The sequence below is a fragment of the Wasmannia auropunctata genome, unplaced genomic scaffold (assembly GCF_000956235.1).
Source record: "Wasmannia auropunctata unplaced genomic scaffold, wasmannia.A_1.0 LD336074.1, whole genome shotgun sequence".
Lineage (NCBI taxonomy): Eukaryota > Metazoa > Arthropoda > Insecta > Hymenoptera > Formicidae > Wasmannia > Wasmannia auropunctata.
The window spans coordinates 3,078,358-3,092,372 of NW_012026816.1; the positions used below are offsets into that span (position 1 = coordinate 3,078,358).

The following is a 14,015-nucleotide window of genomic DNA, read 5'->3' on the forward strand; positions in this document are numbered from 1 at the left end:
TATAATTTAAAATTTTAATACAAATGCATTGTAATTAATATAAACATTTATATAAAAAATATTTAAATTTATATTTTATATGTTTACTTTTCTTTAAATTGATTTTATTTTATTAATCCTTATATATTATTAAATAAACATTAAATGTAAGGAATTTCTTATTATATATATTATTTTAATGTTGTACATAAAATGATTACAATATTCATTTCTTCTACAACATTTATTTTTATTCGTAGTGCTGAAATATTAACGCTTATGGTTAATGGTAAGGTTAGTGTAATTCAAATATGAGCGGGAATAGATCCAATCTTGAAGACCAATCAAAATTGGACATCGTATGGCTTGACTCTGATTGAGGGTCTCTAGTTTCTGAACACAGCCATGCTGTCGCATGAAGTTGACCGCGTACAGTGAGTGAGATAGTTCATCTGCGGTTATAATCCGGTGATTGTCAAATGCGAGCAGATGCGAGTATCGGTTGATATCACTGATATCAGTCGTTGTTGGTCGTTGTCTATTTCTGTTTGACTTCTATTTGAAATTTTCCGACGGGCGATGCTATAGATCAAATAGCATTGTTCTCGAAATCGCGATTCGCGGTGCTGTTCTTGAAAGACCGTTTTGGAAAAATTCGATGTGATTGTCGTTCTGTCATTTAAGTGAGTAACCTTATACCTGTCAAATTTGCCCCAACTTTGCCCTAACTCGACTTACCGCCCTTACTGGACGTTTGTATTAATACCCTCGGATTTTCAAGAAAGGATTGCGTAGTAATAGAGAAGGTGGCGAAAGATGTTAGCCAGCAGCCAGCCGCAACGTAGCCACATGTTTTGCCGTTCGCTAGCCTACCCCAATGTTGACACATTGAAGAACGATCACTGAACGAGTGGATCTCGAGCTGCCTTGTGGGGTGACGATGCAAAATAATTCCAAGACCAGAGAGATGTTTATCGTCCGAGCTTTGGAAAAAATACTGGCCGATCGAGATGTCAAGAGATCGCACCTCTCGCAGCTCAGGAAGTCCTGCGAGTCTGCGCTCGGTAAAGAAAGAACTTCAAACAGCATATGTTTCTCATAGCTATAAGTGACAATTACTGACTAAATTTATTACTCACTTATTTCTATCTTGTAGAGGATCTTCGCAACGAGATTAAAGATGTACCAGCTGCGCAGGGTGAAGAGGTAACCTCGAATGCCCTTCCACAGCCCAAGAGCGACTCAAATGTCATCACAGCTGAGAAGTACTTTTTGCCATTTGAGTTAGCGTGCCAGAGCAAGTCACCGCGGATTGTGGTGACAGCGCTGGACTGCCTGCAGAAGTTAATTGCATACGGCCATCTTACCGGCAATGTACCTGATTCGACGGAGCCTAATAAGCTGCTGATTGTGCGCATTGTCGAAACAATTTGTGGCTGCTTTACAGGTCCACAGACTGATGAGGGTGTGCAACTGCAGATTATTAAAGCCCTGTTGACTGTGATGACAAGTCAGCATGTGGAGGTGCACGAGGGCACAGTGCTGTTGACAATTCGTACCGTTTACAATGTTTACTTGGCATCACGCAACTTAGTGAATCAGACAACAGCCCGTGCAACTCTAACGCAGATGATCAATGTGATCTTTGCGCGAATGGAAACTCAGGCAGAAGAAGAGAATGTGAGAATCGATGGAGAGCATCAACAGGAGGTTCCTGTCATAGTGAATGGCGAAGCTGAAACCGAGTTAAATACAGAGAATGCTTCTGGCAACGATGTCGTTGATCCTCAAATAATTGTCAAGAGTATCCTTGACGATGTAGTGAAATCCGTGGTGCCATTAGAAGAGGAAGTCAGTCTGGAGAACAACGGCAGTCCAGAGGACAATGGTGATGAGGCGGTCGCTGAGAATGACAATATGGTAACTGCCAAATTCACTCATGTGCTGCAAAAGGATGCGTTCCTGGTGTTTCGTGCTCTCTGCAAGCTCTCTATGAAACCGCTGCCAGATGGCACTCCCGACCCGAGATCGCACGAGCTCCGTTCTAAAATCTTGTCGCTTCAATTGCTCTTGGGAATCCTGCAGAATGCCGGTCCGGTATTGCGCTCCAACGAGATGTTCGTTATCGCCATTAAACAGTACTTGTGCGTCGCGCTGTCGAAGAACGGCGTGTCTTCGGTGCCGGAGGTGTTTGAATTGTCGTTGGCACTGTTCCTAGCGCTGCTCGCGCGTTTCAAGATGCATCTCAAGATGCAGATTGAGGTATTTTTCAAGGAAATCTTCATGAACATCCTTGAGACTTCCAGCAGCTCCTTCGAGCACAAGTGGATGGTCATACATGCGCTTACGAGGATCTGCGCGGACGCCCAGAGCGTCGTCGACATCTATGTTAACTACGATTGTGATCTTTCTGCAGCAAACCTCTTTGAAAGGCTTGTCAACGATCTCTCTAAAATCGCTCAAGGTCGTCAGGCTCTGGAGCTAGGTGCGTCGCCAAATCAGGTGCGTTATGAGTAAAGAGAGAGAATGACAGAATAGATATGTGTGTTATTTAGAACAGAAAATGTTTTTTTTTTTTTTTTTTTTTCAAGCAAAGCAATATACAAGATGAGCGATTTTAATGCCCTCACTTAAATACTTTTTCCTTCTGTCTTTTCCAAAAAAAGTTTCAAATACAAGTTGTATGGTCTAAAGGAAGATAAATAATAGTAAAATCAATTTTTTAAAAATCGATTTTTCAAAAACGCATAAAGGTTATCATTATTTTTAAAAATAGAATTGTATTGTAAAACAATAATTATAATTTGAATTAAAATTGTATAATTTTTTTACATAGTAATTCTTCTATTTACTTTGTGTATAAAAGAGTTATCAAAAAATCAATAATTTACGATATAATAACACAGAATAATGAGATGAATCAATTGGTGTAAAAAAAATATGGAATTGCTTTTCAAAAAATATATATTCTATAACTGCATATTGCGCAAATTGCATAATTTTTGTTAAAAGCAATAATGTATTTTTATATTAATTTATTATTTCATTAGTTTGTACATAAAAGTATTAAGATACGATTGTTAAAAATTAATAGTTTATAAGGTACTTAATATGCCAGAATAAAATATAAAATATAACGTAAATTATTGATTTTCTGATAACTCTATTTTAATACTTTTATATAAATTATAAGTTTTTATGAGTTACTAAAAGAATCATATTTAAAAAAATCATAGTTACATTGAAAAAATGGCAATGACATTTAAGTGACCTTAAACATCGATTTTTTTGAAAATTGTCTTTATCATTTGTCCTCCTTTCAAATTTTATAACTTTTGTCTGAAATGTTTTTCATAAAAGATATAGGAAAAAAAATATTTAGTGAGGACATTAAAATGGCCTATCTTATATAGTTTTGTCCTTAATATAGTATCTTGCCCTTTCAGGAAAAATCCATGCGTATCCGTGGTCTCGAATGTCTCGTGTCTATTCTGAAGTGTATGGTGGAATGGAGTCGGGATCTCTATGTGAATCCCAGTGTGCCAGCGGACCAGCAACCGTTGTCAGATCCATCGGATACAGCGCCTGAAACTCCGTTGCCGCGTTATGGCAGCGCCGGTAGCCTCTCGTCGGCCAATTCCAGTTTGACCGGCAACAAGGAGGTCCCGGACTCGCCTGAACAATATGAAGTGCAGAAGCAACAGAAGGAGGTTTGGGAGACCGGCATCGAGATCTTCAGTCGGAAGCCTGGTAAGGGCGTACAGTACTTGCAGGAGCAAGGGCTGCTCGGTAGTTCGCCGGAGGACGTGGCTAGGTGGCTTCACCTGGACGAGCGGCTCGATAAAACTGCTATTGGGGACTTTTTGGGCGACCATAATCATAACCAAGTAATGAGGAGAAAAATTACAATTAATAGATTATATATATTAACTGTAAATATAAATAAACCATTTTTGATCATTCTAAATCATGTTATGATTGCTGTACGATAATTATGTTGACAATTTAAACGATGACTAATTTTGTTATACCGTTTATTTACAGGTAATGTACCATTACATTGATCAGATGAACTTCGCCGAACGCGATCTAGTAACTGCACTCAGGTATTTCCTGGAAGGTTTTCGGTTGCCCGGTGAGGCACAGAAGATCGATCGGCTGATGGAAAAGTTTGCTAGTCGTTATTGCGAATGTAACCCTAACAATGGCCTGTTTACAAGTGCGGATACAGCTTACGTTCTCGGCTTTTCAATCATAATGTTAACCACTGATTTGCACTCGCCGCAGGTTAAGAATAAAATGACCAAAGAACAATACATTAGGTACGTACAATAATTTTTAATATAATTTTTAAAAAATATATGTATAATAAGAACTTAATTTTTATTATACATATATATATATATATATATAAAGTTTATAATTACTGTAAAAGTTATAGTAAAAATTAGTTTTTTAATTAAATATTAAATATTTCGACAGTTGTTACGAGAATATGCAATAAAAAATAAATCCCTTTATTTAAAAAACTCAAGCCACGTGAAGACTCATTGTTAGTTCCAAGTCAAACTATCTCGTGCATCTAATGTCCATCTAATGCATTATTTAAATTCCAAAATGTTGCTGTTGAGGAAAATTTTACTAAAAATTTATAGCATACATAATTATACTATACTAAAAATTTATAGCATATATAATTAACTATACATAACTATTTATTATAATTACTGTAAAAGCAAACATTTTGGAATAGCCTCGATAATCAGCAACTTTATATATATATATAAAGTTGCTGATTATCGAGGCTATTCCAAAATGTTGCTTTTGAGAAAAATTTAATTAAAAAACTAATTTTTACTATAACTTTTACAGTAATTATAATAAATAGTTATGTATAGTTAATTATATATGCTATAAATTTTTAGTATAGTATAATTATGTATGCTATAAATTTTTAGTAAAATTTTCCTCAACAGCAACATTTTGGAATTTAAATAATGCATTAGATGGATATTAGATGCACGAGATAGTTTGACTTGGAACTAACAATGAGTCTTCACGTGGCTTGAGTTTTTTAAATAAAGGGATTTATTTTTTATTGCATATTCTCGTAACAACTGTCGAAATATTTCGAAACACATTGGTTATAAACACTTTATAAAAAATTTCTTGAGTTAAATGTTTTTAAAATTTAGATATTAGATACCTTGTTTATGCATTTATTCCTACAATGTTCAAAATATCTTCCAAGTTCAGTTTGACAAGAATCTTAATCGTATAAAAACTGAAAATAGCATTTCTGCAGCATTCTCGATAAGTCATTCTCTGTGCAATACATCTTGAGTTAAGTGGTATCTAAACTTCGAAGTTTTTTTTATAAAAAACTGTTTTAAAAATGTCTTGATAAGAGAATGCAATAAATACGGAGTTCCATTACAGAACTTTATGATCAACTTTATACTCAGTCCGATCAAACTTATGCCTATTTAATGTATAAATAATCTAATGTATTATGCCTATCTAATGTATAAATATTAAATTTTTACCCAATAACTTCTATTTAAATTATAATAGAAATCCGGTTAAATCACGAATGATATAGATAAACGAAAAGAAGCCTTATTCAGTCTTATTTTCTATTTAACATTTTTCTTTAAAATGTTTTATTTTTTTAATATATTGTTCTTTGAACACTGATATATATATATATATATATATATATATATATCAGAGTATATATATATATATGTAAATATATAATATATATAGTTATTAATGTTGAGAGAACTTTATTATATTTTATTTCAGTTTATTTTTTATTGATAAACTTAATTTAAATGTATTTTTACTAATTTTTACTATATTTTATTATTATTAATATAATTATTAATACAATTATTAATATGATATTAATATAACTATTATTAACATAATTAACGACTAAAAGAATGTATAGTTTTATACTGAATGTATCTTATTCATAGACTTTCCATGTGTCTTTAACCATAAACTTAAAAAGTCTTTTTTATTTTTATTTTCTTTCATCAGGCTTAATCGGCGTATCAGCGACAACGAGGATCTTCCTGAGGAATACCTTTCTAGGATCTATGACGAAATCGCCGGTAACGAGATTAAGATGAAGTCGAATCCTAATAATAGCCGACTTGCTGGCAAACAGCTGATTTCTAGTGAGAAGAAACGACGGTTGTTATGGAATATGGAAATGGAAGTAATTTCTACAGCGGCTAAGAATCTGATGGAATCTGTCAGTCATGTTCAGGCACCATTTACTACGGCGAAACATCTGGAACACGTGCGGCCGATGTTCAAAATGGCCTGGACGCCATTCCTCGCGGCCTTCAGCGTTGGACTTCAGGATTGCGACGATCCAGAGATTGCGTCGCTCTGCTTGGACGGTATCAGGTAAGAAGAGCTCGAAATAAAAAAAAAATCAGATTTATACCACGTCATGTTTTTCGTGTTTTATACAGTCTGTTCAGCGTAACGATCCGGACGATTTTTAAGACTCTTTCGGTAGTTCAAAAAAAAAGATTGATAGAAGGATTTTTTTCTACTTCACGCAGACTATAATGTGCAGTAAATAAAAATTGAAAAAAAAAATCTTTTTTAATAAAAAAATTAGTTACCTGAATTTTTTAAATGGAATTCCTCATTTTTTTATTGCATATTCTTTTAGCTTATTTTGAGAACTTTTCAAAACATTTAAATAAAATGTTTTTTGGTTAAATAAATTTTGAGTTATGAAGCTTGAAAATTAAAGTACCGCCGGCGTTATCCGAGGTGGCTGAACAATGGCTAAAACTTTTAGAATGTTGATCAGGATCATGACCTTGATAACACAAGTCATGACCATTGGAAGTTGTTCTTTTTTAAAAAAATAAGAATAATTTTCAAAAATAAAAATAAAAGCAACAACCTTTAATGATCTTTAATGGCCTTAACCTTGACATATGTTGTCAAGGTCATGATAGTGAACAACATTAAAAAGGCTTTAGCCATTGTTCGGACACCTTGGATAATGCTAATGGTCTAATGTCGGCGGTACTATAACTTTCAAGCTTCATTATTCGAGATTTATTTAACCAAAAAACACCTAATTGTAAGTATTTTGGAAAGCTCTCAAAATAAGCTACAAGAATACGCAATAAAAAATGGGAAGTTCCATTTAAAAAATTCAAGACCTTGATTTTTTTTATTAAAAAAGATTTTTTTTCCAATTTTTATTGATTGCACATTATAGTCTGCGTAAAGTAGAAAAAAATCCCCGTATCAATCTTTTTTTTAAACTACCGAAAGTGTCTTAAAAATCGCTCGGACCGTTACGTTGAACATCTTGTATATTATTTATATGATGTTTTAGATGTGCCATTCGTATCGCCTGCATCTTTCATATGAGCCTAGAACGCGATGCTTATGTACAAGCTTTGGCGAGATTCACTTTGTTGACGGCCAACTCCCCTATTACCGAAATGAAGGCGAAGAACATCGATACCATCAAAACTCTCATCACGGTGGCTCACACCGACGGCAATTATCTAGGCAGTTCGTGGCTCGACGTCGTCAAGTGCATCTCTCAGCTGGAGTTGGCGCAACTGATAGGCACTGGAGTGCGGCCACAATTGTTGGGCCCACCATCAAAACCGCACTTTCCTTCGCCGTTAGCGAACTTTGGCAATCTCGCGCACTCCACCAACTCGCACCAGACCAACAATCTCAATTTGAGCTCGTTGGATCCTAGCGTGAAGGAATCCATCGGTGAAACCAGTTCGCAGAGCGTCGTCGTAGCCGTTGATCGCATCTTCACCGGCTCGACGAGACTGGATGGTGATGCCATTGTCGAATTTGTCAAAGCTCTCTGCCAGGTCTCTTTCTCTTAAGATTAATCATTTTCACACGATGTAGTTGCATAATAATAAATATTTAACATTGATAAACAATTCTTAGGTATCCCTTGAGGAACTGGCACATCCCACGCAACCGCGCATGTTTTCTCTTACGAAGATCGTCGAGATCTCATACTATAACATGGGTCGTATTAGGCTGCAATGGTCCAGGATCTGGCAGGTCCTTGGTGATCACTTTGACAGAGTGGGATGCAGTCCTCGGCAGGATATCGCGTTTTTCGCGGTGGATTCTCTGAGACAGCTAGCTACCAAGTTTATCGAAAAGGGCGAGTTTGCCAACTTCAGATTCCAAAAAGACTTTCTCAGGCCATTTGAGCACATTATGAAGAAGAACAGGTAATTTGATTTACTTTTAATTAATTTGTAATTGCAATTATATAATGAATGTAATCCAACATGTTATAATATAAAATATTTTTTATAACAAAACCAATTTAGAATATGTTGAATATGTATTTACAAAAATTTTGTATAATTTCGTATGATATATTTTAATAATTGTTTAATGTAATTCAGATCGCCTGTGATTAGAGATATGGTTGTGAGATGCGTGGCGCAGATTGTTCACTCGCAAGCGCCGAATATTAGATCCGGTTGGAAGAACATTTTCAGCGTTTTCCACCACGCGGCCAGCGATCGTGATGAATCTGTTGTTGAATTGGCCTTTTCCATGACCGGCAAGATTATTAGTGAGTTAAATTTTTGTGCCTATTTTAAGAGAATGTCACTGTCATCGTTTTTCTAGTTATCATCTAGATTGATATATTTCAGATAGAACTAGTAAATTGATTTATGACCAATAAACGAGCAAAGATTTTAGATGTTGCTATAAATTCCTATATTTTCATATACAATAATTCAATAATCTACAATATCACATGTATAATAATTTATTTAATTATTGTATAGATGTGAAAATATAGGAATTTATTCCAACATCTAAAACCTTTGCTCGTTTATTGGTCATAAATCAATTTACTAGTTCTTGATAAATACGATCGATATTTTTATTAATTATTTTAAATAGATTACGTTAATTCTATAGTCATTATTATATTGAGAATAATATGTCCGCAGACGAGCTGTATGCAGAGGACTTCAGTATCATGGTGGATTCTTTCCAAGACGCCGTCAAATGTCTGAGCGAATTCGCGTGCAACGCGTCTTTTCCAGACACCAGCATGGAGGCAATTCGATTAATACGTTCTTGCGCTTCTTATATTGATGCGAATCCTAATCTGTTTGCCGAGGGTATGATGGACGACAGCGGAATGGTCTCCGAGGAAGATCGAGCCTGGGTATCGTTATCTTAATTAACTCGTTTATTAGCATTTGAATTGTTCAAAAAACTGTTTTCTTTCATTTTTTTTTTCTTTTAGGTGAGAGGATGGTTCCCACTGTTGTTCGAATTATCCTGCGTTGTGAGTAGGTGTAAGTTGGACGTTAGGACGCGCGCGCTGACAGTACTCTTCGACGTCGTCAAAACTCACGGTGCATCCTTCAAGCCTCATTGGTGGAAAGATCTCTTCCAAGTCCTTTTCAGGATCTTTGACAACATGAAGCTGCCCGAGCAGCATACTGAGGTTCGTAAAATTTCTATAAAATTTTAATTAAATGCATTTCTTCAGAGATTACTTATATTTACTTAAGATTTACTTAAGATTTAAATGATCTATTAAATGTTGTAGAAAGCTGAGTGGATGACAACAACGTGCAATCACGCGCTATATGCTATCGTGGATGTGTTTTCGCAGTTTTATGACACCCTGGGCCCCTTGTTGCTAGAGCAGCTCTACTTCCAGCTTCTCTGGTGTGTTCAGCAGGATAATGAACAGTTGGCACGATCGGGCACGAATTGCCTGGAAAATCTGGTCATCAGTAACGGCATCAAGTTCGACGAACAAACTTGGGAGAAGACTTGTCAATGCGTTTTGGACATTTTCGAAAGCACTCTACCGTCCGCGCTGCTCACATGGAAACCACACTCGTCGAACAAGGAGTCGGATCTTGATGTGATTACCGGCGAGTCCGACGGTCTTCATGCCGGTATCCTGAAGAGGAGCAATAGCGCGCAAAGCTTGAACACCGAGACCATGCCGAAGGCGAAGCTTTTCTCCGCGTTACAAATCAAATGCGTGGTCCAGCTTGAATTAATACAAACCATCGACAATATTGTTTTTTACCCAGCAACGTCGCGCAAGGAAGATCAGGAGAATCTGGCGCTTGCGCAGGCCGACATGCTGAACGGCAAGTCGTCGGAGCTTGTAAAGTGAGTGCGTCCCATTGCTGCGTCGATATTTTAAAATTGTACAACGCACAGTGCACACGCAACGTGAATTGTTTTTCAGGGCCGGCGCTGATCAGCAAAAGGAGGAACAGGGCATGTATTGCGCCCTGACAACGAATCATCTCCTGCAGCTGGTGGAATGCCTGCTGCGGTCGCACCGCTTCGCCAAGAGCTTCAATTCGAACCACGAGCAACGCAACGTGCTGTGGAAGGCCAGCTTTCGAGGTAACATGAAGCCGAATCTGTTGAAGCAGGAGACGCAGTCGCTCGCTTGCGCGCTGCGTATTCTCTTCAAGATGTACAGCGACGAGGCGCATCGCGCGGACTGGTCCAAGGTCGAGACGCGACTGGTCGAGGTGGCGTGCGAAGCCCTCGAGTATTTCCTGTCGCTCGCTAATGAGGCCCACCGCGACGCCTGGACCCCGATTCTGTTGCTGCTGCTCACCCGAATCCTAAAGATGAGCGATCATCGCTTCGCAGTTCACGCTTCCACCTGCTATCCCTCCCTCTGCGAGGTCATGTGCTTCGATCTCAAGCCCGAGCTCAGGTCGGTGCTGCGCAGATTTTTCCTCAGAATTGGACCAGTCTTCAGAATCACGCAGCAATAGTGATGGGTCACCTGACAGGTATTCAGAATCGTCTCGAACGGGGTCGAATGATTGGCCGCAACATTATTCGCAAAAAGAGACGGATGTTACGTGTGTGTACCCATTTTCATTCCGGCGATAAAATTGTAATTAAATGTAAAGCGCGGTTAGATACTTTGACCCGTATTAAATTATTTATATACGATCCGACGACTTTCACGTAAATAAATTTGTACACATCGAATTTTCTTAGCATGTCCGCGTTATATTTTACATTCACATCGACGCACCGATTCTCCATTTCACTCTTCTATGTAGCATCGCACATAAAAATGTGATTCGGATTTTATCATATTTGTCCAATGTATATATTCGTAAGGTATTTAATTACATTAAGAGGATGCTGAAAGATCGGCCCAATTTGTACGATGTCGATAAAGCAGTCTGCTCAATTCATGACAATATTTGATTAATATGAAAATTCTACAGTTTATATGTGCAAATTGAAAGTATAGCACCCTGCGGACAATAAAAAAAAAAACACTAACTTGTTAGAACTACGATAAAAGCCTATAAAAAAAGTTATTCACTTTTAAAGGTTTCATGCAGATTTGCACATCTATATGAAATCTTTAAAAATGAATAACTTTTTATAGACTTTTATCCTAGTTCTAACAATTCAGTGTTGTTCTTTTTTATTGTCCGCAGGGAGCCATACTTTCAATTTGCACATATAAACCGTAGAATTTTAATATTAATCAAATATTGTCATGAATTGAGCAGACTGATTTATCGACATCGTACAAATTGGGCCGATCTTTCAGCATCCTCTTAACTTGAGCACATGACAATTCGTTATTAATCAATGTAGTCTTTTAAAATAATTGAATAACGTTTTATTGATTAATATTTTATTTATATCGATAAACTATAATATAAATAATGTTCATGTTCACTTCTCACATTTAGTGCTAAAAATGCGACAAGAATGCACAGTACTATGCATACCTTCGTGCAACGTTTGTTGCAGAAATCGTTGGATCATATGTGAACAATTTAACATCACATGTACACATGCGTCTATAATGTAATATAACGGAGTATATATATATATATATATATATATATATATATATATATATATGCGATAAGTGATACGGGAAATATTGGGAATTGGCAATATGTATCTTCAATCAAAAGTCGATCATAAGATTTAGGATTCAGGTGGAGAAATTATTCTTGCGGATTGTTAATTTCGCACGCTATTAAACTTATTAAGTCCCAGATGACTTCTACACGTTTCGCCTGTTTTAAATCCTTGTAACTTTCAATCAAAATTTTTAGACAATAATTGGTGCTTAGTTCTTTTCGAAAATCTAGCTGATAGAAAAATAGGAATAATATAAAGATTGAAAGTGAAATAACAAAATAGTAGGGAATAAAAAAAAGTAATTTCTTCTGAATAAATATAATCATTATTTGAGTCTAAAATAATTATTGATCTATAATAATTACTCGATTTATTCTACCTAAGAAGGTAGATGAATTTATTTATTAGTTGAATATTTGTTAATAAAAAGGCAGGGGTTACTTTCTTTACCTCTTTCAATCTTTAAGGTGCGTCCAAATTGTCGAGTCGAACTTCGGACCGAACTTTGAGCCGCGAGCATTTTAGCATGCACTTCTTTTGCTGAGTCGTAAGACAAATGCTCGCCGAAATGCTCGTGGCTCGAAATTTGGCTCGACAATCTGGACGCATCTTTTTTATGTATTTTTTTCGGACATCCATCACCGACTAGATTTTCGCAACTCTTTACTTCTAAACTACTGATTTTCTAAAAATCTTGATTAAAAATCTGAATAAAATGATTTATAACAAAAAAGTGCGTAGGAGTCACTTGAAACTTAATGCTGTTTTGAAGAAAAAAGATCACTAACTGACTATGCATTCATTAGTGATGTCTGATTTAAAGATCTGACAGTTAGTCAAGGGGCAGTTTCGTTAGCAGCTAAATCATTTAGTTTGTTAATAAATTTATTTAAACGTGTGATAAAAATTGAAAGAGAGAGAAAGAGGAAGGGAAAAAGAGAGCCGAAAGAGGACTGTCATGGATTCTCACGTGTCCCGAAACGCCGTGAGATATGTATACATTATAAATAGCAATTGCGAAGTATTTAGGTGTCGTGAAACGATAGTATTTGTAATTTCAGAGAGAGAGAGGAAATGAGAGGCGAAAGAGATAGTATGTGTGTATGCGAGCAAAAGAGGGAGAGATAAGTGCTATTGTCAATACGTAGAAAATCTCTAAGACATCCGAGAAAAGACGTTAATCAACATTAGAATCATTGCGTATGTATATTTGTGTCAAGAAACAAAATAATATTGAACGCTTAAATAACTTATATATATATTATATATATATAATAGATAAATAAATAAAAAATATATATATATATAGCAATTTTGTGTGAGCAATTCTCTGACGTGGTTCGAGATCTTATTTAAATAAATTCGATGAAAAAATTAATGTTTTATATCTCGCCGTGCAAAATTATCCTTTTCCTTATCTTTCTTCCTTGAATATCCCTCTTTCTCAGATTTTTTTATAATCACATTATTTGTACATACATTCCGCATGTAAAATAAAACAAGCATATACGATTAAGCTTCAATCAAGTCTGTCAGACTGCACATTGAAGATTCAAGATTACGAACTGAAGATCAGAACTCAATTATATTGTTTTAATTTTAATCCATTTCATCTTAATTGGTCAAATTTTCAATTCACAATTCGTAATCCAATGCATAGTCTGATACAAATTTTAAAAGTTGGAGATAAAAAGGGAAAAAATAAAAACAATTTAGCTGTAAAAAATGAATTTTTTTATTTTTTCTCCTTTTTGAATTTTTTCTTTACATTATTTTTTATTATTTTTCGTTGCTTATATTCTTTTTCTTTATATGTTTTTAAAGGAGTAGAGCAATGATAAACTCTTTATCTATATCTATATGTCTAATATGGACTGCTTTGGGGCCGTCCATATATTACGTAAGCATGATTGGGGGAGGGGGGGAGTCAGTCAAATTTTGACAAATAATTACATGAGAAGAGGGGGAGGGGTCGTACATATCCTTACGTAAGATTTTTCATGTCTGCTGCTGTCATGAAAAACGAGCAATATTAACTTTACATCAAGCATAATCGGAAAAATTTTATACGTAATTGGGGGGGGGGG

General features: G+C 35.8%; 1 protein-coding gene across 2 annotated transcripts; it reads left to right on the forward strand.

Moving 5' to 3' along the window:
- Positions 1-411: 411 nt before the first annotated feature.
- Positions 412-11,067, forward strand: LOC105449691 (brefeldin A-inhibited guanine nucleotide-exchange protein 1). 2 transcript variants are annotated; one of them, XM_011689040.1, is made up of 13 exons: positions 412-662; positions 761-1,043; positions 1,136-2,481; positions 3,426-3,866; positions 4,024-4,301; positions 6,028-6,402; positions 7,361-7,862; positions 7,945-8,240; positions 8,421-8,593; positions 8,982-9,202; positions 9,284-9,487; positions 9,593-10,173; positions 10,253-11,067. In XM_011689040.1, exons 2-13 carry the CDS (start codon positions 920-922, stop codon positions 10,797-10,799), a joined length of 5,088 nt encoding a protein of 1,695 aa, XP_011687342.1. In that variant the 5' UTR covers positions 412-662; positions 761-919; the 3' UTR covers positions 10,800-11,067. The 2 variants fall into 2 exon arrangements, with proteins under 2 accessions (XP_011687342.1, XP_011687343.1); XM_011689041.1 differs by having other exon boundaries at positions 775-1,043.
- The last annotated feature ends 2,948 nt before the right edge of the window (positions 11,068-14,015 follow it).

What these genes read in the sequence shown, in the direction of transcription:
- LOC105449691 (XM_011689040.1), top strand. Translation starts at nt 920, where the DNA reads ATGCAAAATAATTCCAAGACCAGAGAGATGTTTATCGTCCGAGCTTTG. An exon ending in TAGGTGCGTCGCCAAATCAG is followed by an intron (nt 2,482 to 3,425) that starts GTGCGTTATGAG and finishes TTGCCCTTTCAG; the next exon opens with GAAAAATCCATGCGTATCCG. An exon ending in TGCCCGAGCAGCATACTGAG is followed by an intron (nt 9,488 to 9,592) that starts GTTCGTAAAATT and finishes TAAATGTTGTAG; the next exon opens with AAAGCTGAGTGGATGACAAC.